A 24,442-nucleotide genomic window follows, 5' to 3' on the forward strand; every position below is an offset into this window, starting at 1 on the left:
TATTTGTTGACCAATAGTATTTCTTCTTTGTGAAGTGTCTGTTCACTTCCTTTGCCCATTTATTGATTGGGTTGTTTTTATGGTGTTAAGTTTTCTGAGTTCCTTAGGTATTCAAGAACTTATTACTTAGTTCCAGACCTCAAAGGTTTTTTTTTTTTAATCCTTGAATTTGTTATAGTTTTACTTTGTAACACTATCTTTTTTTAATGGTTTCTATTGGTGAATCCAAATTATACATAACAGTGGGATTCATTGTGATATATTTTTACATGTACATAACATACTTTGATTAATCTCACTCCCCAATTCTCTCCATTTACTTCCCTCCCACTGGTCTCCTTACATTACTCCACTGAGTACCACACTGTCTTGATTACTGCAACTATATCATAATTTTTATTCTGCAATGAGTGATTCTTCCCACTTATCATTTTCTTCCCCCAAATTTTCTGGCTATACAGTGGTCTTTGTCTTTCCATGTACATGTTATAATAACCTTATAGTCCATGAGTATGGTATGTTTCTTGATTTATTTTGGTCTTCTTAGGTTTTTTTAAAAAATTTCATCATACTGATCCTTTACATATTTTGATAAAACTTTATGTCTTTTCTTTTGAGCAATTATAAATGTTATTGAGTATTTATTTTGTTTTCTACTTGTTCATTATCAATACATGTAAGTGTAATAGTTTTTTTTTCTTTTTTTTGTGTGTGTTAATGTTGTGTCCTGTTATTTTCCTAAACTTTCTTTTTAGTCCTTGGGGATTAAAAAAAATAAAATCCTTGATATTTTATATGTCATAATCATGTTACTTATAATGGGTACAGCTTTATTTCTTTCTGATCTGTATCCCTTCAATTTCCTTTTCTTGCTATGTCACTGTGGCTAGAATGAGAGTGATGAAAATCGGTATCTTTGCCTTGTCCCAGGTTGTGAAGGGAAAGCTTTCAGTCTTTCATCTTTAAATATATTAATTTTAGATGTTTTGTAGATTTTTTATGATACTGAGGAAATTCCTTTCTTTTCCTACTGTACTAAGAGTTTTTACTATAATTGGGTATTGAATTTTGTCATTGCCTTTTCTGCATCAATTGATGTTATTATATGATTTGTCTTCATTAGTTATTTGGTGTGGGTGACTACATTAATTTATTTCAGAATATTGGACCAGACTTGAATACCTGGAACAATCTTTTTTTCTGGTGTGTGTATTATTAAAATCTTATTGCTGCAAATCACTGCTTTAGTTCCAATCTACAGGTTTTGATCTGTTGAATTTCAGTTTAATTTTGTTTCTCTATTTAAAAAATTACCCTTTTGTTTTCCTTTTTGATACATATGTGATTCACACATATATTGTTTAATTTTCAAATCTTAGGATTGTTTCTGTTGTCTTTCTTTTACAGTATTATAGTTTGATTCATTTTGGCCAGAACACTTATTTCTACATTCAGTTCTTTAAATCTATCATTATTTCATGGTGCAGGTTTATGGTACATCTTGGTGAATCTTCTGTTTGCTTAAATAATGTAATTTTCCATGTTTTAAACACTAGTATAACTTTCAAGTAGGAATCCTGTATAATTAGACCTTGCAACAACTCATGAAATACTAACCCTGCCCTTTTGTTGTCTTGTGGCTTGATAGAAGGTGAAGAAGCTTGCAGAGGTATTGGGAGAATAGTGTATTCTACCTTATGTTTCTGAAACTCTTATGCTTCCAGAATTCCCTAGAGGTGCCCTCACTGGGGAGGGCCCACATTTTTGGAGTGGGGAGAGAGGCTGGATGCTGTCACCACATCTGTGAACTCTCCTGAAGTGGAGTCAGCATTGCAGCCTTCCTAGGATCTACTCCAGGGGCAGAATTTGCCTTGGATAAAGACTCAGAGGTTCCCTGAAGTCTGGGGGCAGATCTGTCTTCCCAGGACAGAGGTCTCTAGACTCTGCAGGCAGGCACCTCGGCTGTTTGCACTTCACTCAGGAGAGTGAGTCTTGGGGTGACTGCAGACTCACTCCTCCACTTTTCATATCTGCTATTGCCATCTGCTTCCCTGACACTGTGCTGCTCCTGCCTGTCTGACTCTCCTACCTCTGACCTGATCTGCCTCACCTGCTCTGTTACTCTTTCTCCTTACCATACATGTTGTTCAGTGTTGAGTCCCAGTGTCTTGGACAGTGCCTGGCACAGGGCAGGGCCTTACAGATATTCATTAACAAAATGTTCCCAGAGTGTCCAGATATTTGAGAAGGGTGCTAAAGTTCTGGGGATTGGTCTAACCTGGTTCTTGGACATGAGGAGGGCACCATGACCCATGGCCCATGTGTGACTGAACAGGAACAAAGGCTCAGCCAAGGTTCCCATAGGTCTTTAATGGGGTTTGAAGGGAAATTCCTTGGATTATTTGTTCTTCTGGTCCTATAGATAATCCCAGCTGACATTTTCTTGGGGTCATATTTCTCATCCTTGTTTAAAGTACTCTTTATTGAAAGCCTCAAAGAACAAAGTTGGAGCAGTCTTGCCTTTGCATCCATAACAGGGCTTCAGGAAATTTCTTAGTGCAGAATTCTAAAAGTACCATTAACACAACTAAGACTTTTAGGCCTTTGTACTGTACAAAATCATATTAAAGCAATTCGAACACAGTCTTATTGAAAAAATACTTCACAGCAGAAGGGAGATAATACTTCCCCTCTGTGTCCTACACCCAGCTTCTGGAATTATGTCTTGAGAAGATTGCTGCCATGGCTCCTTCCTGCTGGAAACACAAACCCTCTTTCCCTTCACCAGCTTTATCCAATTGAGGCAAAGTGATCGCGTCAGAGGTAGGCGAGTCCAACAGGCAGGAGCAGCACAGTGTCAGGGGAGCAGCTGGCCACAGCAGACAGGAAGAGTGGAGGAGTGAGTCTGCAGGTGCCCCAAGACTCACTCTCCTGAGTGAAGTGAAGTGTGTAAGATCATATTTCATTGCTCTGGGTCCTTTCAGATTTAATTTAGGAGTTCATGTACTGTTTGTTTTAAAAAATTAACTGTGAAATTAAATTCGAGAGAGCTGAATGGAGAACACCTTTAGTCTTCCGGGGTCTCCACTTTAATTTACAGATATAAGAAGCATATTTAGAGAGAAGGAAGATGCTACCATTCAGAATGCAGTGTACACACCACAATGGTGTTTTTCAGTGGAAACCACCATGCTAGGTTTTCTAATTTTGTTTCTTATTACATAGTTTGCAAAACTGAAATTTAAATTACAGCCATGGTCAATAGCTCTGCCTCCAAATTCATTTCCTTGTGTCTGCAAGCCTCTTCCTATGACCAATTTATGGAGTAATGACTGCTAAAGCATTGGGCAAACTCTGTCCATGACCTAATTCCAGAAGTACCTTTCATTTTCACTTTTGGAAAGGACTTTAGAACTGCAGAAAAAACTGGTGGGTTATGTATTACAGTCCCTTTGCTTAACAGACTCATACTGAATTGCAAAGACGTGCTTTTGCAATGGAAGAGCAGGGTGGAACACAGGCCTTCTGACCACTGAACCCATATTTTTTTCTGATAAGTTCATAGACCAATATTTCAAAGTTTCTGAAAGTGGGCAATCACATACTTCATTAGAAAAATGGCAAGAATTTTGCAGACTGCTTTTATTATTTTTTATTTTTTTTTTTGTAGTAGGGATTGAACCTGGAGCACTTGACTACTGAACCACATTCCCAGCCCTTTTTTTTGTATTTTATTAAGACACAGGGTCTTGCTGAGTTGCTTAGGGACTTGCTAAGTTGCTGGGGCTGGCTTTGAACTCTCGATCTTCCTGCCTCAACCTCCTGAACCGCTGAGATTATAGGTGTGTGCCATAGTGCCCAGCTGCAGCCTGCTCTTGAAGGAAGTGAAACCTTCCTAGGGCCAGCAGTTCAAGGCAGTGAGTAGGCAGTGAGCTGGGTTATTCTGTTGTTTGATCAAATAAAAATTCCTGGTTGTGGGATTTAGATGGCCTCTGGAAGCTGGAGAAAGGGAGGAAGTGGCTTCTTCTGAGTCTGCAGAAGAATGCTGCCCTGCCAACACTCTGATTTTATTCCAGCAGCACTTGTGATGGACTTCTGACCTCCAGACTGTAAGAGCAAGTTTGTGAGGGTTTGTGGCAGCAGCCCTAGAAGGCTAACACAGTGGCACTGTGAGGGAAATGCCAAGACAATACTTCCACCTAGGGCCAGACATTTCTCCACTCCTTGAGAAGCCCTTTGGGAGACTAAGCATAAACTGTGAAGGCAGCCACCAAAGATGGAGCCCTTGCTCTGTCCTGTTATGTGGGAGGGGTGTATGGAATGCAGCTCCATGCCACATCTGGGCTCTTTCTGTGCCAGAGACCTCCTCCTAGGGAAGGAAGTGGAGGTGCTAAAGACATGCTGAGAGGGGTCCCCTGGCTCTACCACCTTCCCACCCATGAGGGTAGTGCGAGGCCAGGCTCAGAGAGAGGGAGTCTCCATAGACACATTGCCAGACCTGGTGACTCCTCTTCTATATACAAGAAACCTGAGGTTCAGAGGGGTAGAGGGGCTGGCATGCAGTTGGGGCCTTGTTTGTGATCAATAGATCTGGTTGCTGGGAGTTCAAGGGGTCTAGTGAAAGGCCTTTTTGGATCTTTGGACCAACAACTCCTTAAATCTCTGTGGGCAGCACTTAGAAAATATTTGGATTTGTGAATGTTTGCTCTCCTTGGGCTATGTAGCAGATGAGGGGCTTGGCAATGGGATAAAACAGATAAAACACAACAGCGGCAAAATATCAAGAAGAACAAAGAGCCAGGACCTGACAACATGTGTATCAGGGTAGAGTGACAGACCCAGTGGGTTGGTGATCCCCTGTGGCCACAGACCACCCTCTCTGCAAGCAGAGAAGGCTGGGAGCAGATGATGGGGAACATGTTATGCAGCCTCTCTGGTCTACTCACAGTGTTGCTCTTCATACCAGGTACACCTCTTCCACAAAGGCTTTTGTCCTTTCAATGTCTCCTGCCCCAAATCCAGAGCTGGTGATGCATGAGGTTCAGAGGGCGCAACCTCCTAGTAGGCATTCTCTGCCCTCTTGCCCTGCGCTCCACAGTGAGGTCAGGAACGCTCACCACAGCACACCACCAGCCTGCGGAGGAACGCGGAGGCCATCAGGCCCTGTGGGAGCCTCCACGGTACTGGCCTCACACCTCACAGCCTGGTGTTCTGGCATCACTCCTGCTTGTGTTCAGAGGACCCAAGCTCCTTAGGCACACAGTCTGCTTCCCTTGGCATGGCAGGAGACCTTCCTCCTCAGTGTTTTTCTACTGTACAAGCCTTTCCTTGCCTCTTCCGTCAGCTTCTTTATGGCCTGCTGCCCAACCTTGAAACCCTGCCACATTATTTTAGTTTTTTGCCTCCGTGGCATCAAGCTTTAGACCAGTTTTGGCATTAGCCAGTGTTTGCCTTATCAGTAACCAACCCAGATCTCATAGTTGCTGCAGCCCATTCTCTGTGCCTCTCAGGGCTCTGCTGGGCCTGACCGGGCCCTAAGGGCAGGGCTCAAGACTGCCCAGCTGTTCAGACCTAAAGGTCAGTGCTGTGGAGAAGTGGATGGTTCCAAGGCACCTGTGCAGCTCTGCCCTGCCTTGACATTTATTGGGGCTGTTCTCATGGCCTCAGGACAGCAGTGGGTGGATGATGTCCTCTCAGGCATCATGTCTGAGGCCCACGGTCCCAGGGTAACACTGTTGTGAGCATGTGCAGCATGTCCTGGTGGTGTGCCTCCCTTCATCCATTCTTTCCTGATTCATATTGATTCTAATCAACAGCCAGGTTTCTGGAGATAACTACAGATGTACATTTCTCTAGCAAAAGGAGACTTGAATTCCAAGAAAGGCTGCAAAAGACACCCAGTATCTGAGTTTTACCAGCATCTCCCATACCTGCTGGGCCATGCACCCCTGTGGGAGGCTAAAACTATCAACAGTTCAAGGGACTGAGGACCTTTGAGGACACTTCACACTCCATCTGTCTTCCATGTGATGTGCGATGCAGCCCCAGCAAGGTGGTAACAGTGCAGGGTCAGAGGCCAGGGCAGGTCCCTTGCTCCTGGACATCACTTGAATCTGAGTTCAGGGTGAAGCAGAGGACAGAGAAAACTGATTTCAAGTGAGGGTGAGGTTTAGGTTCCAAGCACATATTCTCAACAAAATAGCGAATCTGGGTTCCCATGGGGGCATTTGATGATATTCTTTCCCTTTCTTTCCTTCTCCGCCTCCCACCTCTTCTTTTCTCTTGCACTAGTATTAGGCTACGTTGTCATAAGAGCCAATGTGTAGTGATAGTCAGTATGTAGCAGAGCCCTGAGAGGCACAGCAGAATGGGCAGAGTAACTGACAGTCTTTAAGTCCTTAGCTAGAAACAGGCCTTGCAATTAAAGTGAAAATTTATTATCACCTTTGAAATCTGCTTTATAACACATTGGTGAAAGTGATTTCCCATGTAATCAGAGGCCCTGTGATTGGCATGATACCTTTCAAAGTAGTGGGAACTTGCATTTTCAGAATAGCTTACTAAAAATTTGAAGTAACTTTGCCTGAATTATTTGTGAAGTTAATAAGATCTTGCATAATGTGAAGGTCATTGAAAATATTTGCATTTCAATGTTGATTTTGAGGGTCATTTTAGGTTTCTGTACTATTCAATACATAACAGACAATAAATGGTGGATAACTACTGTAGATCATATAAGCTGTCTCTAAAATGATTTAAAACTTCTCAGTGGAGTGCGTTAATGTGAAAATTTCATGAAATTATGTACAATGCTTTAATTTGTCATTTTTCATGAAGCCTTTGCTGATTTTAATGTCAAGCGCTCTGAGAACCATCTTTGACCAACTGAAAAACCAATTCTATGTAATGCCTTTCAATAATAAAATTCAAAAGACCTGTGCATTCCCACGTTCCTTGTAGCACTATTCATAATAGCTAAGTGTTATGGTTTGGGTATGAGGTGTCCCCAAAATATGCGAGACAATGCAGGAATGTTCAGAGGTGAAATGATTAGATCATGGAAGCTAATCAGTAGAATAATGGTTTGAATAGATTAATGAGTAGAAACTTTAGGCAGGTGGGGTATGGCTGGAGGAAGTAGGTCACTGGGGGCATGTCCTTGGGAATTATATTATACCCTGTCTCCTTGCACTCAGTCTCTCTTCCTACTTCTTGGCTGCCACGAACTGAGTAGTTTGCCTCTGCTATGCCCTTCCACCATGATGTTCTTTCTTCCTCACCTCAGACCCAGAGCTATGGAGTCAGCTGACATGGACTGAACTTCTGAAACCATGAACCCCCAATAAACTTTTTATTCTCTAAGTTGTTTTTGTCAGGTCTTTTTGTCACAGCAATGCAAAGCTAACTAACACAATGAGATAGGAAGTAGATTAAGTATTCATCAGCTGATGAATGAATTAAAAATGTGGGATATAGACACAATGGAGTGCTTGCTATTCAGCCATATAAAAAATGAAATTCTGTTATTTGCAGCATATATGGACCCAGAGATCCTTATGTTAAGTGCAATAAGGCAGGTATGGAAAGACAAGTATTGCACAATCTTATTCATGTGTGGAATTTAAAAAAGCCGATCTCATAGAAGTAGGGGGTAGAAGCTGTGAGTAGGAGAAAGGGTGATCAATGGGTACTAAGTTACAGTGGAAGAGGAGCCAGAAGTTCTGTTGTGCTATTGTATGGATAGTGGTAATGTGCTGTGTATTTCAAAAAGGGAGAAGAAATGATTTTCAATGTTTTTTCATCATTAAGAAAGAAGAGATGCATATGTTTGTTTAGAAGATCAATAGATATAAACATTACACAAAAGATATATGAATGGAAACATCACATAGCACCCCATACATGCAGATGATTTTAATGTTTTTATTAAATAGCCAAAAATAAATAATTAAAAAAAGAAGAGATAGTCTTAAAAGTGATTGTGGGGCAAAAATGGTTTTGTGCTCAGCCTCGGCCACTGGCCCCTGTCTCCTATTCCTCTCTCTCTCTCACCCTTCTCCTTCTCTACTCATCTCCTCTCTTTCTGTCCCTGACCATACAGTTTCCTTTGGCCAGACACATGTGAGATCATGTGGTATTTGTTTTTCTGTGCCTGGATTATTTACTTAGCATAATGTCCTCCAAGTTTATCAGGTCACTAATGTCAGGAGATCCTTTTCTAAGAGTGAAAAACATTCTATTGGGTATGCATAACACATTTTCTTTCCCCATTCCAGCCTCATTGGGTATAATTGACGAATTGAATATTTTGAATATTTGTATATTCAAGGTATGCAACATGATGATGTGTGTATGCATTATGAAATCCAGCTAATGAACATATCAATCACCTTACTTACTTATCTTTCAGTGTGTGTATGTGGCAAGAACACTTACAATCTACTCTTTTAGAAAATTTCAGGTATATAGTTCAATATTTTTAACTGTGGTTACCATACTCTACATTAGATCCCCAGAACTTATTCACATTACACTTAAAAGTTTGTACCCTTCGACCAACAACTCCTTAAAATCTCCAACACCCCTTCCTCCCTGTGCTCTTTCCCTGGCAACTGCCATTCTAATTTGTGCTTTTATGAGTTTGACTTTTTTTTTAATTCCACTTTTTTTAGATCATGCAATACTTTTGTCTTTCTGTTTTTGTCTTATTCCATTTCACATTTAAATTCATTCATACTGTCATAAATAGCAGGACTCTCTAGAGCTTCTAGAGCTTTGCTATTGTGAATCGTGCAGCAAGGAATGTGGAGTACAGCTCTCTCTTTGAAACACTGATTTCTTTTCCTTTGAACATATGTCCAGAAGTCGGATTGGTGGGCTACTTTTAGTCCAGTTTTTAGTTTTTGGAGGAACTTCTGTACTCTTTTCCATAGATCTGTACTGTACTTGCCTCCTATCTTCTTCCCACTATCCATTCTAACAGGTGTGTGACAATTTTATCTCTTTGTGGTTTTGACTTGCGTTTCTCTGGTAATTAATGAGGTTGAGCACCTTCTCATATACCTGGTGGCCATTTAGGTCCTTTGCTCATTTAAATTTTTTTCTATTTAGTTCCTTGTGTATTTGAATATTAACCCCTTATCAGACACATGGCTTGCAAATATTTTCTCCCATTCTGTATGTTGTCTTTTCCATTTTGCTGACTCTTTCTTTTGTTGTGCAGAAGATTTTTTGAAATTTGATATAGTCTCAGTTATTTATTTGTGCTTTTTATTTTTTTTTGCCTGTGCTTTTGGGTCATATACAAAACAAACAAACAAGAACAATAAAACTATTGCAAAGAGTTTCAGGTCTTATATATAAGACTTTAATTAATATGAGTTTGATTTTGTGTATCATGTAAGATAAGGGTCCAATTTCATTCTCTTGCATGTGGATATTCGGTTTTCCCAACACATTTATTGAAGAGATTATCTTATCCCCATTGTGTATCCCTGACACCTTTGTCAAATATTAGTTGATAACATGTGTGGGGTTATTTATGGGCTCTTTGCTCTGTTCTGTTGGTCTATATACCTGTTTTGTATGACAGTTATATTGTTTTGATCAGAGCAGATTTGCAATGTATTGTTAAATTAGGATATGTGATGCCTGCCTCCATATTTTCTTCTTACTCAAGATTATGATGGCTATGGAGTCTCATATGAACTTTAGGATTATTTTTTTCTATTTTCATGAAAAAATACCATTAGAATTTAATGGAAATTGCATTGAATCTGCACATCATTTTAGGTAGAATGGACATTTTAACAATATTTATTATTTCAATCCAGGAACATGGAATATCTTCCCATTTACTTGTGTCTTACTTAATGTCTTTTATTAACTTCTTGTTAAAGTTTATTCCTAAGTATTTTATTCTTTTTGATTATACCATAAGTGGAACTGTTTTCTTCATTTTTTCCAGATAATTTGTTACTAATGTATAGAAACATGAATGCATTATTATATTGATTTTGAATCCTGAAACTTTGTTGAATTTGCTTATTAGTTTAATTGATTTTTGGAAGAGTCATTTGCATGAAAGAGACAATTTAACTTATTTCTTTCCAATTTGGATACATTTTATTTATTTATTTTCTCATTTAATTGCTCTGCCTAGGACTTCCAGTACTATACTGAAGAAAAATCATGAGCGCAGGCATCCTTATTTTGTCCCTAATCTTAGAGAAACAGCTTTCAACTTTTCACCAATGAGAACAATGTTAGCTGTGGGCTCATCCTATATAGACTTTATTATATTGTGATATATTCTCTTTATACCTAACTTGTTGAGATATCAACATGTAAGGATGCTAAATTTGAACAAATGCTTTTCCTGCATCCATTGAGATTATTATATGATTTTAATCCTTCATTTTGTCATATATCACAGTTATGTATGACTCGTATATGTTGATCCATCCTTGCATCCACTTGGTTATGGTAGATGATCCTGTTAATGTGCTGTTGAATTTAGTTGCATAGAATTTTGTTGTGGATTTGTTGCATTTGTGTTCATCAGGGATATTGGTTTGCTGTTTTCTTTCTTTGTAGTGTCCTTATCTGACTTTTGTATAAGAATAACTTTGGTCTCATAAAATGAGTTTGGAAGTGTTCCTTCCTCTATTATTTTATGCAGAGCTTGAGAATGGTTGTCATTGATTTTTGTTTAAATGGCTGGTGAAGAATTCACCTATAAAATTGTCCAGAGCTTTTCTTTGCTGGGAGGTTTTCAATTACTGCTTTAATCTCCTTACTCATTATTTGTCTACTCAGATTTTTCTATTTCTTCATGATTCAGCCCTACTTGATTTTATATATATATATAAATTGTCCAATTTGTGGGCAAATAGTTGTTCATAGCAGTTTATAATCCTTAGCATTCCTGTGGTATCAGTAGTAGTGTCTCCTCCTTCATTTATGATTTTATTTACTTAAATCCTCTTTCCTTTTTTTCTTTAGTCTAGCTAAAGGTTTGTCAATTTTGTTTCTCTTTTCAAAAAACCAACTCTTAGTTTTGTTGATCTTTTCAGTTGTATATTTAGTCTCTATTTCATTTATTTCTGCTCTAATATTTATGTTTTTCTTTCTTGTGATAACTTCGGTCTTAATTTGTTCTTTTTTTTTCCTTTTTACTTGAGGTGTGAAGTTAGGATTTTTATTTGAGATCTTTTTGGATGTTGACATTTATCAGCTTACCTCTGGAACATTTTTGCTGTATCTCATAAGTTTCAGTACGCTGTGTGTCAAATTCTGTTTGTTTCAAGATAGTTTTGATTTTTTTGAACCATTAGTTTTTCAAGAGTGTGTTATTTTATTTTCACATATTCATGGATTTTCTCATTTTCCTTCTGTAATTGATTTCTAGTCTTATATCATTGTGCTGAGAAAAGATACTTGGTATGATTTTGACGTTATAAGATTTTTTAAATATTTGTTGTGTGATTTAAGTTGTGATCTATCCTGGAGGATGTTCTGTGTATATCTGAGAAGAATGTGTATTCTGCTGCTGATGGGTGGAAATTTCTGTGTTTGTTAGATCCACTTGCTCTATAGTGTTGTTTAAGACTATTTTTTAAAAAGTTGATTTTATGTATGGATGTTCTATTCACTATTGTAAACGAGGTATTGAAGTCCTTTACTATTTTACACTGTTGCAGTTACTCACTTTGATTTGTCAATATTTGTCTATGTCCATACCACCCTGAATGAGCCTGATCTTGTCAGATTTGTCAATCTTAATTTTATATACTTAAGTGTTCTGATGTTGGTGGTGTACCTATTTATAATTGTTGTGTCTCTCTGTGGAATTAACCCTTTAATCATCATATAATGATCTGGTATTGCTAGAGACATTTTTTGACTTGCAGTCAATTTTGGCTGATATAAGTTTAGCTGCCCCTGCTTTCTTTTGATTCCCATTTGAATCAAGTATCTTTTTGATCTTATTATTAGGCTCTCCTACCTGTAGTTTGTGAGATGACTGGCTGTGTCTGAAACCTAGTGTGAATAAGGAGGGGCAGATGTGTGGAGATTGGAAGTTCTCTAGATAACCTTAGAGGACCAGTCCTGGGGGCGGCTCCAGAACTCTTCCTTTTCTCTCCTGGTATTCTCTCCTGGCTTTCTTCTTCAACCCTCTTTTTTTAGATTTTTTGCTCCTCATTTGTTCAGAAAGTATTGATTGTTCTTCAGAGCTCTGAGGAGAACCTAAGAGAGACACTGTACAGTTTCTGCCCTCAAGGAGCTCATAGCCTGGACTGTTGTCAAAGAAATGAGAGCAGAACGTATAGGCTTGATGGATGAGGAGTGCGGATGGAAGGGCAGCTGGGGTGCTGCCCAGGCCCTGCCTGTGAGGCTGTGCCTGGGAAGCTGGTCATGCATTCTGTGCCCCCTAAGCCATTTGGGACACAGGAAAGAAACGTTATATTTTCCAGCAAACAAACAAGAAGAGGGCCTTTATATATTCCTTTAAAGCACCTTTTTAAGAGTTTTTTAAAATTGATTTTACCATTTTTGGCCCATCTACCATTTGCATTATTCCTGATAATTGAAAAGTTTTTTATCTTTAGCATAGAAATGTAGGGATGTTCATAATTATCTAAGGCAATTAAACACATCTTATTATAAGATCATTTAGTTTAAAAGGTTTTATCGCACAGGTGTAAGGCTGATCATTTTGTTTTTTTCTTTTTGTGATTCTGGGGATTAAACCCAGGGTCTTGCTCATGCTAAGTACTTGTTCTTCCAGTGAGCTACGACCTCAGCCCTGATCATCCTTTTTTTTTTTTTTTTTTAATAACAAGAATAGAAGATATTCCCTCTTATATGGTGTGGGCTCCTAGATAGCTGAAGGGATGGGTTTCTGAGTAAGGAATAGTTGTATTCACATGTCCCTAAACATGTACTTTAGATGCAGGGATGTTTGTGTATGGGTTTCTTAGCATGTGTATTAAGGGACTGTCTGCTTCACAGAGGAGAAAGGAGCTGATGGTGGCAGTGGCCCAGGTGAGAGTGGTGAATATGTTCATGGTATCTTTGGAGCCGCAACCAGCTTCCTGGCTCTCCTGAGAACTGTGGGGGATAAGTACTATGGCTGTGGTTTCTTGCTTTCATTTTTGCTCATCCATATCAGGGCCAAATTTCAGGGCCAAATTTCACTGATATCCATTAATTTTTCTCCAGAGCCAACAGCTCCTTTAGGTATCCAGTATAGTTTCCTGATTTTACAAATGAACAAGCGATTCTCCCCCTAGGAGAGAGGAGGTACCTAGAGTAGGAAAAATTTGGGTTTAATCTTGACTCTGAATCTTCTTGGCTTTGTGATATGGAGAACATTACTCAACATTGCTAGACTGTTTCTTCATCTGTAAAACAGAGTAATGATGGCTTCTACTTCCTGGGGCCATTTTGAAAAGTACATTAGATTATGTCCATAAAGTATTTAGTTACTTCCAATAAAAGTCAGTTATTTCTGTTGCTAATATAGCTATCCAGTGACTAACAGTCAGATCTCTTAAAGTCTTTTTTCCTTCCTAAAAACTTAATCAAAAGCTTAAATTGGAAGATAGGAATATGTCTCAGATTGAGACTGCAGAGCAGATTCCATCTCCACTCTGCTCTACCTCCATAGTGCCTTTAGTTTCTTAGTCCATTTTCTGTTGCTCTAACAGCATACATGGGACTAGGTAATTTATAAAGAATAGAGGTTTATTTAGCTTTATGGTTCTGGAGGCTGGGAAATCCAAGAGCATGGTCCTGCCATCTGGTGAGAACCTTCTTGCTGCATCATGTCATGGAGGAGGACATCACATGCTAGTCCATGTCTCTCTTCCTCATCTTATAAAAACCACTAATACCATCCTAAAGGTCCTACCCTTGTGACCTCATCTAACCCTAATTACCTTCCAAAGGCTCCACCTCCAAATATCAGCATATGGATCTGAGGGTCGGTTTCTAACACATGAACTTTTTGGGGAACACAGCCAAACCACAACACCTCCTTTCTTCAACGAAGCATATTTGCAAATCTGTCACCACTTGTTTAACCCATGAAGCATTAATGGAATGCAGAAAACAAAAAATAAAAATGAAAGACATCTCCAAGCTGGAACTGTCTTTGCCTTGTTCTTTGTAGCGAGTAGAAAGGAACCCTCAGTGTGAGGAGGGGAAACCTGGCTCTGACTCTTGGCTTAGTCACACTCTAGCTTAACTTCAGCTTCCGTCTTCAAGCTATAAAGCTGAGAGTGAATTCCTGTTATACCTATTTCCTATGGCCTCTCTCAAATATGAAGTATTGTGAAAATGAGTAAGTAAACTGAAATGGAAAATCAGGACACAAATGGAAGGAATTAATATAATTTGGTAGCTATTTACTGGATTTTAGACCCTCAAATACATCAACTCTTAAAAACCTAAACTGTGGGGAAAAAAAAACAACCTGGCATAAAATTAACTGAAACCTAACTTTAAATCTAGTGGTACAAATTATAGATGAAACAATTTTATCAGAATTTGAATTTCAGGTAATTACGAATAAGAAAGGTTCTATGAGGTAGAAGCCATAAAATAAGGGAATGAAAACCACTTTAGGGTATTAAGAAATGAATATGTCTGTTAGTGTTTAATTTTCAACCCAGTCTTGCCACATTCTTTTTATAGTTTTAACAGTTTTATTGAGGAGTAATTTAATTCCATAATTTTACCATTCGTAAGTGTGCAATTAAATTATTTTTACTAAATTTAAGGAGTTCTGCAACCATCAACACAATCCAGTTTTAGAACATTCCGTCACCTCATAAGGATACAGAGGGCCTATTTTAAGACAGCACTTTTTGTTATCTCCAGCCTTAGGCAACTCTGATCTTTTTGTGTTTCCTTAAATTTACCTTTTTTGGATAAAGTTCAGATAAGAGGGATACAATATAGTGTCCTTTGTGTCTGTCTCCTTTCATTTAGTTCAGTGTTTTTTAATTTATTCATTACACATCCCATGTTGCATCTCTTCCATGTTGTGGCCTATATTGCATTTCATTAGTCTATTCATTGTGGATAAACTTTAGGAATGTTTCCAGTTTGACTCAGAACATTCATGCTCTATGTGGACACATGTGTTCATTTCTGTTGGGTAGATTCCCCAGTAGAATTGTTGAGTGAAAGGGTAAGTTTACATTGATTTTTTTTCTTTTTTTTAAAGAAAGAGTGAGAAAGAGGGAGAGAGAGAGAATTTTAATATTTATTTTTTAGTATTTGGCGGACACAACATCTTTGTCTGCACGTGGCGCTGAGGATGGAACCCGGGCCGCACGCATGCCAGGCGAGCGCGCTACCACTTGAGCCACATCCCCAGCCCCTACATTGATTTTTTTAATAATCTGCCAAGCCATTTTACCACAGTGGCTGCACCATGTTACATTTGTGCCAGCAACATATGAGAGCTCCAGTTTCTCTACATCTTTATCTTTCCTTCATATTTTATTTTAGAAATTCCATGTCCATTTAAATCATAATTAAATCAAAAAGATTCTTTTGTGAGTCAGTGATAGCACTGAAGTCTCAATTAGACTGAGCGCTTTATATTTGGGGTTTAAAAACAGCCTCAGTAATTGGGAAGAATTGATTTACGTTGTTGAACTAATAGTTCAGTTGCTTGGGGAGTAGATGGTAAATAATTAATGACAGTTCACTGCAGGCTTCCTTGTAGAATGTACTTTATCCAACTTGCTACTGTTTTATCAGGGTCATCTAATTATTCAGGAAATAAAAATAACTTTCAGTAGAAGGCAGAGTGTGGTGGTTGTGGTCTGTTGGGTTGTCTAGACCCTCCAATATTGAGACCCTTGGCTTATTTATCATTTTAATGGATAGGGCATCTAATGCAGATACAGACAGCTACTCGTGTCAACACAGGCTTTTGTGTGTGTGTTAAATCCCTTGTGGACTGGAATGAGATAATTTCTTGTTTCTTTCCAGATCGTTCACAGAACTCTGGCAGCCATGTTGGGGGCCCTTGCAGCATTAGCAGCACTGGCTGTGATTGGCGATGTAAGTTGTGACGTTCTGAATCTCTGGCAATGTCAGACTCAGAGACACTCCAGGATTTGGTGTTATAGATTCTTTTATATGCTACTTCCACATTTCCCCCCAAGGACCATGCTAGAGGTTTGAACCAACAAACTTCAGCATTGATGAGTATTTTTCATTTGATTTTTCTCATTCACACATTCAGGTACTTTTGGTCCTCATTTTGGCTGAAGAAAGGTTCATCCTGCTCATGTGTTTACCCGGGGTTGTTTGGTTGTGGAATGTTAGAGTTAGCACTGGTGTTGTCAGCTTTTGAGAACTAGACTAGCAGTGGGAGTAGAGAGGTCCTGGGGTTAGGGTTCTATCCTGTAGACACCAGGAGGCCCCTGGAGACGCATGTATGGGGCTGATGGTGTCCTGCCAGGGCCAGAGCATGTCCTATCGGGCAGCCACATTGGGAATACACCTAGGGAAGTAAGAGAGGTGGAGTGCCTACTGGAAATGGAAGTCCAGAGTTGTTTGATGGTAATGCTGAAACAAAATTAGGAACCCACTCAAAGGTTCCAAATCCAAGACTGGATTTGAAAACAACTCTATGCAATTACATGGATTGTTCTGAAATTGCTAGTAGAGGCCATTCAATCAACCTAAGAATAACAACTAGTTTAAAAAACTCTGTGTGTATGTGTGTTGCTGAATTAGTAATTTATTATGCTTTTTTTTTAAAATCTGGAATTTGAATGTAGGCCCACCCTAAAAGCAGTATTAAAAACTTGAACTTTTTTCTTGACCAGAGTTGGTATAAACAAATGCTAACTCAAAAGATAAAATGTCCCAGAATTCTAAAACCTAGACATAAAAATTCTTCAACGTGTTCCTGCAAACGAACGCTTCAACCTAGAAGAATGAAATTTGGGGGACCACGTGCAAATGGAGGACTCACCAATCCCGCCAAGTATCAACAAGATCGGGTGAAAAAATAATTGCTGAGATTCCAGTAAACTCGGAATTCTGTGGAATCATTGCAGACGCTTTCAAATGAAAGTGTATTTTCCTTGCCTTTGATTAGGGCTACTTCAACAGGGAACAAAGCCTGGTACATGGTAGACACACACTGTGGGAAGCCACTGGGTCACTCTCTTTCCCAACAGCCAGATACCGGCAGTGCCCTTACTTACACTCTATGCTCCCCATCCCTGTGACCCCACGAGAGTGGGAGGGCACATGAGAGTAGGGGACATGGTTGTCCACATCATCATCATCTGGCTTCATGCCATTACACTGAGGAAGACACATGTGGACTCCAAGAAGTACCTATTACTAAGCTTTGCATTTAAAAATTGATTTAAAAGAAAAAAGCTTTATTGTGGTTACTGTTTTTGAGGTGTCAGTCTATGTTGGTTTGCCCATTTGCTTTTGGGTCTGTGGTAAAGCAGTACGTCATGGCAGGAGCACATAGAAGAGGAGCTATTTACCTCATGGCAGATGAGAAGCAAAGAGAGAGAGTAAAAGACTGGCATCCCCAAATCTCCTTCTAGGACACTCCCCAAATGAATTAAGACCTCCCACCAGGCCCCACATTTGAAAGGTTCCTCCACTACCCAATCGTGCTAGGAGCTGAGATCTAAGCCTTTAATACATGAGCCTTAGGGACACATTTATGATCCAAATGATAGCAGTAACTTCAAGGACCAACCCTGCAGTTCAGGCAATAGTTCTTCCTAGAGTTTTCAGGGACAGGGTTAAAAAATTTTTAAATTACTTTAATGCATAAGCTTGACGTTACAGATGCACTGGGTCATGAATGTTTTTCAGAAGTGATATAATCCAATTTCAAAGGCAAGTAGATGTTGTGTTTCCAACTTTGGCCCAATGAGTGGATTTGTAGTAAAGGGCAGCACATTTTTAGAGCTTATCCCCAGGAGGGAGACACACAGGATTAATTGGCAAATTTGTGCTTTGATTGCAGAGACCCAGCCTGACCCACGTGGTGGAGTGGATTGATTTTGAGACCCTGGCCCTGCTGTTTGGCATGGTAATTATAGTCCTCCCAGCAGGACATGGCTCCAAGCCTTCTAAAACCTGGGTCCTTCTTTTTTGCTGCTAATCCTATCATTATATTAAAGACACCATGTCTCTTGACAATTAGGGCTTGATTGAGAAGTGTTAATGCAGGTCTAGCTAATTTCTCCTGAGGAGGAAGGGAACGATTGGTACTCTGGTTAGTTAGATGGAGAGTTTCAGTCTAAGTCCTAGGGAATGATGAAATAACATTTCCATTAGAAAAGTCAGCAAGTTTTTGGAGGTACTACCCTTAAAGAAAAAAAATGGAATATCTTAAATAAATGAACCAGTGGTTAACATTAAATAATGTTTTGGTTATTTGAAAAGTACATTTAATTACATAAGAAAAGGAAGACTTTGTCCCTGAGGAATCACTGGGGCATTTGCTAATTTATCTTATTGCTGAATGGCTATTCTGTGCTATGTGCTGCAAGGAATGTCACCAAGTCAACTCCTAGGAAAGAAACTTAAATGCACCAGTAAATTAGTGTGAGACAGGAATCATGACTAATTTAACTAAAATGAATGGAATTTGGCAAGGATCTGGACAAAGCGAGAATGACTCACTTGCTTGTGAAGACCCCTAAACAGCCAAGTGATCTGAAGGAGGGTTCATCCCTCTGGCCTAGAGACTTACTCTGTGTAAAATGGTCACCATTTGCCCTCATTTTCCTTGCTAACGTTTTATTCCTCCCCAAACTGGCAGATAAAATAGAGAATTCTGCTATTCTAAGGCTTCAATGTCACCCAAAGTAGCACTGCTATTCTCTGTGGGTAGGGTGCAGGGAGACAGGCCAATGCTCTGAACTGAGATTCCTTAAAGGAATCTGTGAAGTACCTAGGGTTTGGGCACCCAGACAGAAGAAGGGGGCATACTGGGTGATGTCTATAAGTGTAAAAATATAAAATGAATGACATATTTCTCTTCTTATGAAATAGAAAACCTCCCAGTGAGTTCTAACTGATTAAATTCAGAATATTTTTTTATTAGCATCTTGATGGTTGTTTTCACCAACTTTTCATTGTCAATAGAAAGAAACATGTGAGGGCTAGGCCTGGGGCTGGGGCTGTGGCTCAGCGGTAGAGCGCTCGCCTTGCATGTATGAGGCCCTGGGTTCCATCCTCAGCACCACATAAAAATAAATAAATAAATAAATAAAATAAAGGTATCGTGCCCAACTATAACTAAAAAATAAATATTAAAAAAAGGAAACATATGAGTGTACATTCTGGATTGACCCAGAGCTGGGAAGATAATCATTCTAATACAACTGTTCCTACTTGAATGTGTAGATCAAGTTGGTGACAAAAATCAGTTTACTTACTTTAGAACCCAAAATTTAATCCAGTTTTAAAATCTTAAAATGTCTAAGTGTTGCTTTTTTTAATTAGTTTTTTTATTTATACATGAAAGTAGAATGCATTACAATTCTTATTACACATATAGAACATAATTTTTTCACATCTCTGGCTATATACGAAATATATTCACACCAATTCATGTCTTCATCCATGTACTTGGATAATAATGTCCATCACATTCCACCAACATTTCTAACCTCCTGCCCCCTCCCTTCCCCTCCCACCCCTCTGCCCTATATAGAGTTTGTCTATTCCTCCCATGCTCCCCCTCCCTACCCCACTATGAATCAGCCTCCTTATATCAGAGAAAACATTCAGCATTTGTTTTTTTGGGATTGGCTAACCTCACTTAGCATTTATCTTCTCTGACTCCATCCAAGTGTTGCTCTTGTGGATAATGAGGTACGGAAGGTCACCTGCTGCACCCTGTCCTTCTCTGCTTCTAGCTTTAGGACTGAGCAGGTCCCCTTATCTCTCTGATCCCGAGTTTCCTGGCCTATAAAACAGATCAGTAATAATGGCTGATGTTTGTTTGAGGATTGGAGGGGATGGTGATTGATCTTTAGGACGAGTCCTGGACAAAATATACATATAAAACCACTAGTAAGTGACTCCACTCAAGGGGTTTGTAAGTGGGAAAACTAAGAAATCTTTCATCAAGATAGCAAGGAGATTGATTATGTGGCAACTTTCAGGGGCTAGATCTCAAATTCATAATGGCCATCTGACTTTGTTTCAATATTGTGTTTTCTCTTTTTCCCATAGATGATCTTAGTAGCCATATTTTCAGAAACTGGATTTTTTGATTTTTGTGCTGTAAAGGTAGGTGTGATCTTACATTTAACTGATAAGTACTAACTAACTAACATATTTATTGTTTGGACATTGTACATTTAGTACATTAAAGTATTATTTAAAACAAATATTTAAAAATTTTATACTCCTTTTCAAAATTGCTTCTGCAAGGCTGGATATAATTGCCTGACTCTGAGCAATGCTTTCAGCTTCTCCATAAATAAATGAAGAAGTAGATGAAGGAAAAGGGTACTCACGTTGAATGTTTGTATAACATTATTTAAATTGGCTGGTGAAAGCTACACATCAAAAATTATTTTGCATATTAGAGTCTCTAAATATTCCAAGCCATCAGCTTCTGATTGCTTTGCTTTTTGGTGAAATAATTTCAATGATTACTTTCTAAATATTGAATGTATACACATTCACTATTTTTAAATTAGGGAAAAACATGTTTGTCTTTTAAAAATCCCTTAAGGATCTTATTTATTTACTTATGTTTTGGTGCAGAGGATTGAATCCAGGGCCTCACACATGCTAAACATTACCACTACCACTTACTTCACCCCCAACCCCTTAAAGGTCTTATTTAAAAAAAAAACCACACATATTATTGATGTTATTTTTTGATTGGCAAATCATAACTGTACACATTTTTGAGGTACAATGTGATTTTGTGATGAATGGATACACAAAGTGGCAGGACAAAATCAAGCTAGTTAACATATCCATTACTTCATTTATCTTTTTTATGGTGAGACATTTGAAATCTATTCTCTTAGTTATTTTGAAATGTATACTACACTATTATTAATTAATTATTGACTAATTAACTATAGTCAATCTGCTTGTGTAGTAGATCTCAAAATGTATTCCTCTATCTTCAACTTTGTACCCTTTGATCAACATCTCCCCAACCCCCTCTCCCAGCCCTTCCATCTCCGGTAACTCTCAGTCTACTCTCTACTTCTATATCAATTTTATTAGATTCCATATTTGAGATCATGTGGTCTTTATCTTTCTGTGCCTGGTTTATTTCACAGAAGGTAATGTCCTTCAGTTCCATCCATGTTGTTGAAAATTACAGGCTTTCTTCCTTTTTTATGTATAAATAGTTTCCATAATGTATATATCACATTGTCTTTATCCATTTATCTGTTGATGGACACGTAGATTAATCCATATCTTGGCTGTTGTTAATAACTCTTCAGTAAACATACAGATATACATTCCTTTGGATATATGCCCAGTAGTGGAATAACTGGATCATACAGTTGATTGATTTTAGTTTATACTCTGAGGACCCTCCATCCTGTTCTCTATAATGGCTGTACTGATTTACATCTCTACCAACAGTGTATGACTTTCTTTTTCTTTGCATTCTCTCCAACACTAGTGATCTGCAAATGTGACTTTCATTTGCATTTTTAGCTGGAACTCTGGAGAGTTCCACCAGCAGGTTCTGTGTGTGTACTAACTCAAGCATGCATGGTTGGCAAGAGATCTTGTAGGGCTCTGCTAATGCAAAGGCTAGGGCTGTCTTGATGTTGCTTTTGTAACTGAAAAACTCTTATTAAAATATTTTATTCAGGGCTGGGGTTGTGGCTCAGAGGTAGAGTGCTTGCCCACCATGCGTGAGACACTGGGTTCAATCTTCAGCACCTCATAAAAATAAAATAAAGATATTGTGTCCACCTATAACTAAAAAGTAAATAAATAAATAATAATTTTTTCAACAAAACACTTTGAAAATTCTGAATAAAAGAACCATGAAGTGATTTTTGTGGTCTTTGTGCACCATGTTGTATATGCCAGGCAGATATATGGCCTCTTCCTTCTAATACCTTGATACCAAAAGTATTCCTTATGTCTCCAAAGATCAGCAGCCACTAGGGTTACATGGATCCCAAATGTAGCTGTTCAGGATATCTAATCAAAATTCTAGATAACATGAAAGGGATTGAATGTTGACATTTTATAACAAATTAACCATCATAAGGGCACAGTGAAGTGAGAGAAATAAAAAAAAAAAAAAACGAGAATGTAGGGCCATGTGGATTTAGATTGTCCAAGTACTTTAATGGCCACTACCATGTCATCTTAACAGATTTAGGGTTCTAGAGTATAAGTTCTAACCCACCATGCATGGATTACTTGGGGCCCTATTCCTTGGATTCATTTATGAAAAGTCACATTTATCCTACAAATGCACTGATTCTTATTCCTTCCAACATGTGTGTGCACCCAGGCATACCGACTATCCCGAGGAAGGGTATGGACCATGATCATCATGCTATGTCTCATTGCGGCCATCCTTTCTGCCTTCTTAGACAATGTCACCACGATGCTCCTCTTTACTCCTGTGACCATAAGGTATGCAGAGCACTTCTGTTGTGGGGACCATAGCCAGGCTCAGGGCAGGTATGCTCTGGCCGGACCACCTGACCCAAGGCTCCCTTTTCACACCTACAAAAAGGCAGGGGCCATTGCTCACCCTTTCACTGAAGCACCAATCATTGTATTCCAGACCAGCCAGCGCTGGCTTTGTGTGACTGAAATGCCCTTGACAAGTTATGGTCGGGACTGGAATGCACTTGGCAGCAATGTGGTGGGGAGTTGGAAAATATGGGCATTACTTTCCAGGAGACTGGGCTGTTATTGAGGACCCCAGATAGTTCTTGTCCGTGTACTACCATTATCATCTTCCACCTGGCTGGCAGTAGTTCACAATTATGCTGGTACGAGAGCTCCTATCCAGGGCTCTGAGGGGCGCGTGCCTTGGGGAAGATGGAACAGTCATTGTCTGGTGTCTTGTCTGAGGATTTGGAAGGTAGCAGGACAGACTGGGTTCGCCTGAGTGAGGACTTGGCCTAATGGGACTTTGCAGGCAATTTCAGGAAAGAGACATTCAGTCTAATTCAATTCCAACTCTTAATCCCATCTACTTCAATAATTTGCCATATATTGAGTGCCACAATATGTTGCCCAGAATCTTCTGCAGCTAGAGGTTCAGTCTTGGCCCTTGTGTGAACCCTTTCCCAAAGTATGGACATTTATTTGTATCCACCCTGTGTATTCTTTGTTTTAAAGATGGTTCCCCAGCATTTGAGCCCCAGACTCCCAAACCTGGGTCCTCCCCAGCTTGGACCCATCATGTACTGGTGGTGCTTGGCTGGTTCTGGGGATACAGAAAGTGAAAGATAACCCTCAAAGGCCCACAGTGAGGGGAAGCACTAACGTTTGTCCTGCTTAGTGATCGGGCATCTTGAATAAGTCACTTCAGCTGCATTGATCCGAGTTACACCATCAAAGGGATTAACCTGAGCTAGCAGGATGAAAATTCTGTGAGACAATGGACCTGCTTGGACACAAAGCATGAGACAGAGAAAGTTCAGTCACTAGCCATGGGCTACTTCCAAGGCTCAGGATTAATTCTGGGGGATGCTTTTAGCATTTGAAGAGTGATGCGTCTTAGAGGAGGAGTGAGTTGGGGTTTTAAATGGGGCCTGCAGTATTCTGAGACTATCACTTACCTCACTGTGGAGATGTGGGTTTGTATCCAGGCTCCTGCAAGTTGGCCACGTTGTGAGAGCCAAGTGCAGATGGGGACTTGGAGTGAGATAGGCAGAATTCTCAGCCTTCCTCTGCAGGATGGAGCAAAGCACCTTCGGGTTGAGGGTAAATGAGAGACGGAGTGAACATATTTGAAGGGTGTGGTAAATTTTAATATACATTACTGATAATACTGAACTGTGCCTCTTAGACTCTTTAGGGCCCTAAACTGCCCTCCTCCAATCAGCATGAATCTGCTGCCCACCTCAGATTGCTGACTACATCATTTCCCAGATGCGTCAGATTCTAGTACCACTGCACTCTCCCATAGCAGCCTGGGAAAAGTGGAATTCAGGCCTGAGGTCCATGGGGCACCCTTTTCCCAGCATCCTCACATAGCCTGGAGAGCCCAGGGGCTTGTTCAGCCTTTCTGGAAATTGTTTTGATCCTTGTTGCTCAGAAATTAGCTTTGTAATTTTTTTAAATCAGGGACTTCATTTTCTAGTCTGAAACCCATGTCTTTCAAGATGTGTTTCACATATTGTTGGGCTTAAGATTCATTATTTATATTATAACGTTCTTCGTATTTTAGAGGAGTTGATTGCTT

General features: G+C 39.3%; 1 protein-coding gene across 1 annotated transcript in view; it reads left to right on the forward strand.

Annotated features, from left to right (window-relative positions):
• Oca2 (OCA2 melanosomal transmembrane protein) overlaps positions 1–24,442 on the forward strand; it is a 320,901-nt gene that overhangs the window by 96,591 nt on the left and 199,868 nt on the right. The window contains exons 9-12 of the mRNA XM_076849417.2: positions 16,012–16,083; positions 18,032–18,097; positions 20,254–20,310; positions 22,532–22,656. Coding sequence (XP_076705532.2) covers positions 16,012–16,083; positions 18,032–18,097; positions 20,254–20,310; positions 22,532–22,656 — 320 coding nt within the window. The remainder of the gene's footprint in view (positions 1–16,011; positions 16,084–18,031; positions 18,098–20,253; positions 20,311–22,531; positions 22,657–24,442) is intronic.

The sequence above is a fragment of the Callospermophilus lateralis genome, chromosome 3 (assembly GCF_048772815.1).
Source record: "Callospermophilus lateralis isolate mCalLat2 chromosome 3, mCalLat2.hap1, whole genome shotgun sequence".
Classification (NCBI taxonomy): domain Eukaryota; kingdom Metazoa; phylum Chordata; class Mammalia; order Rodentia; family Sciuridae; genus Callospermophilus; species Callospermophilus lateralis.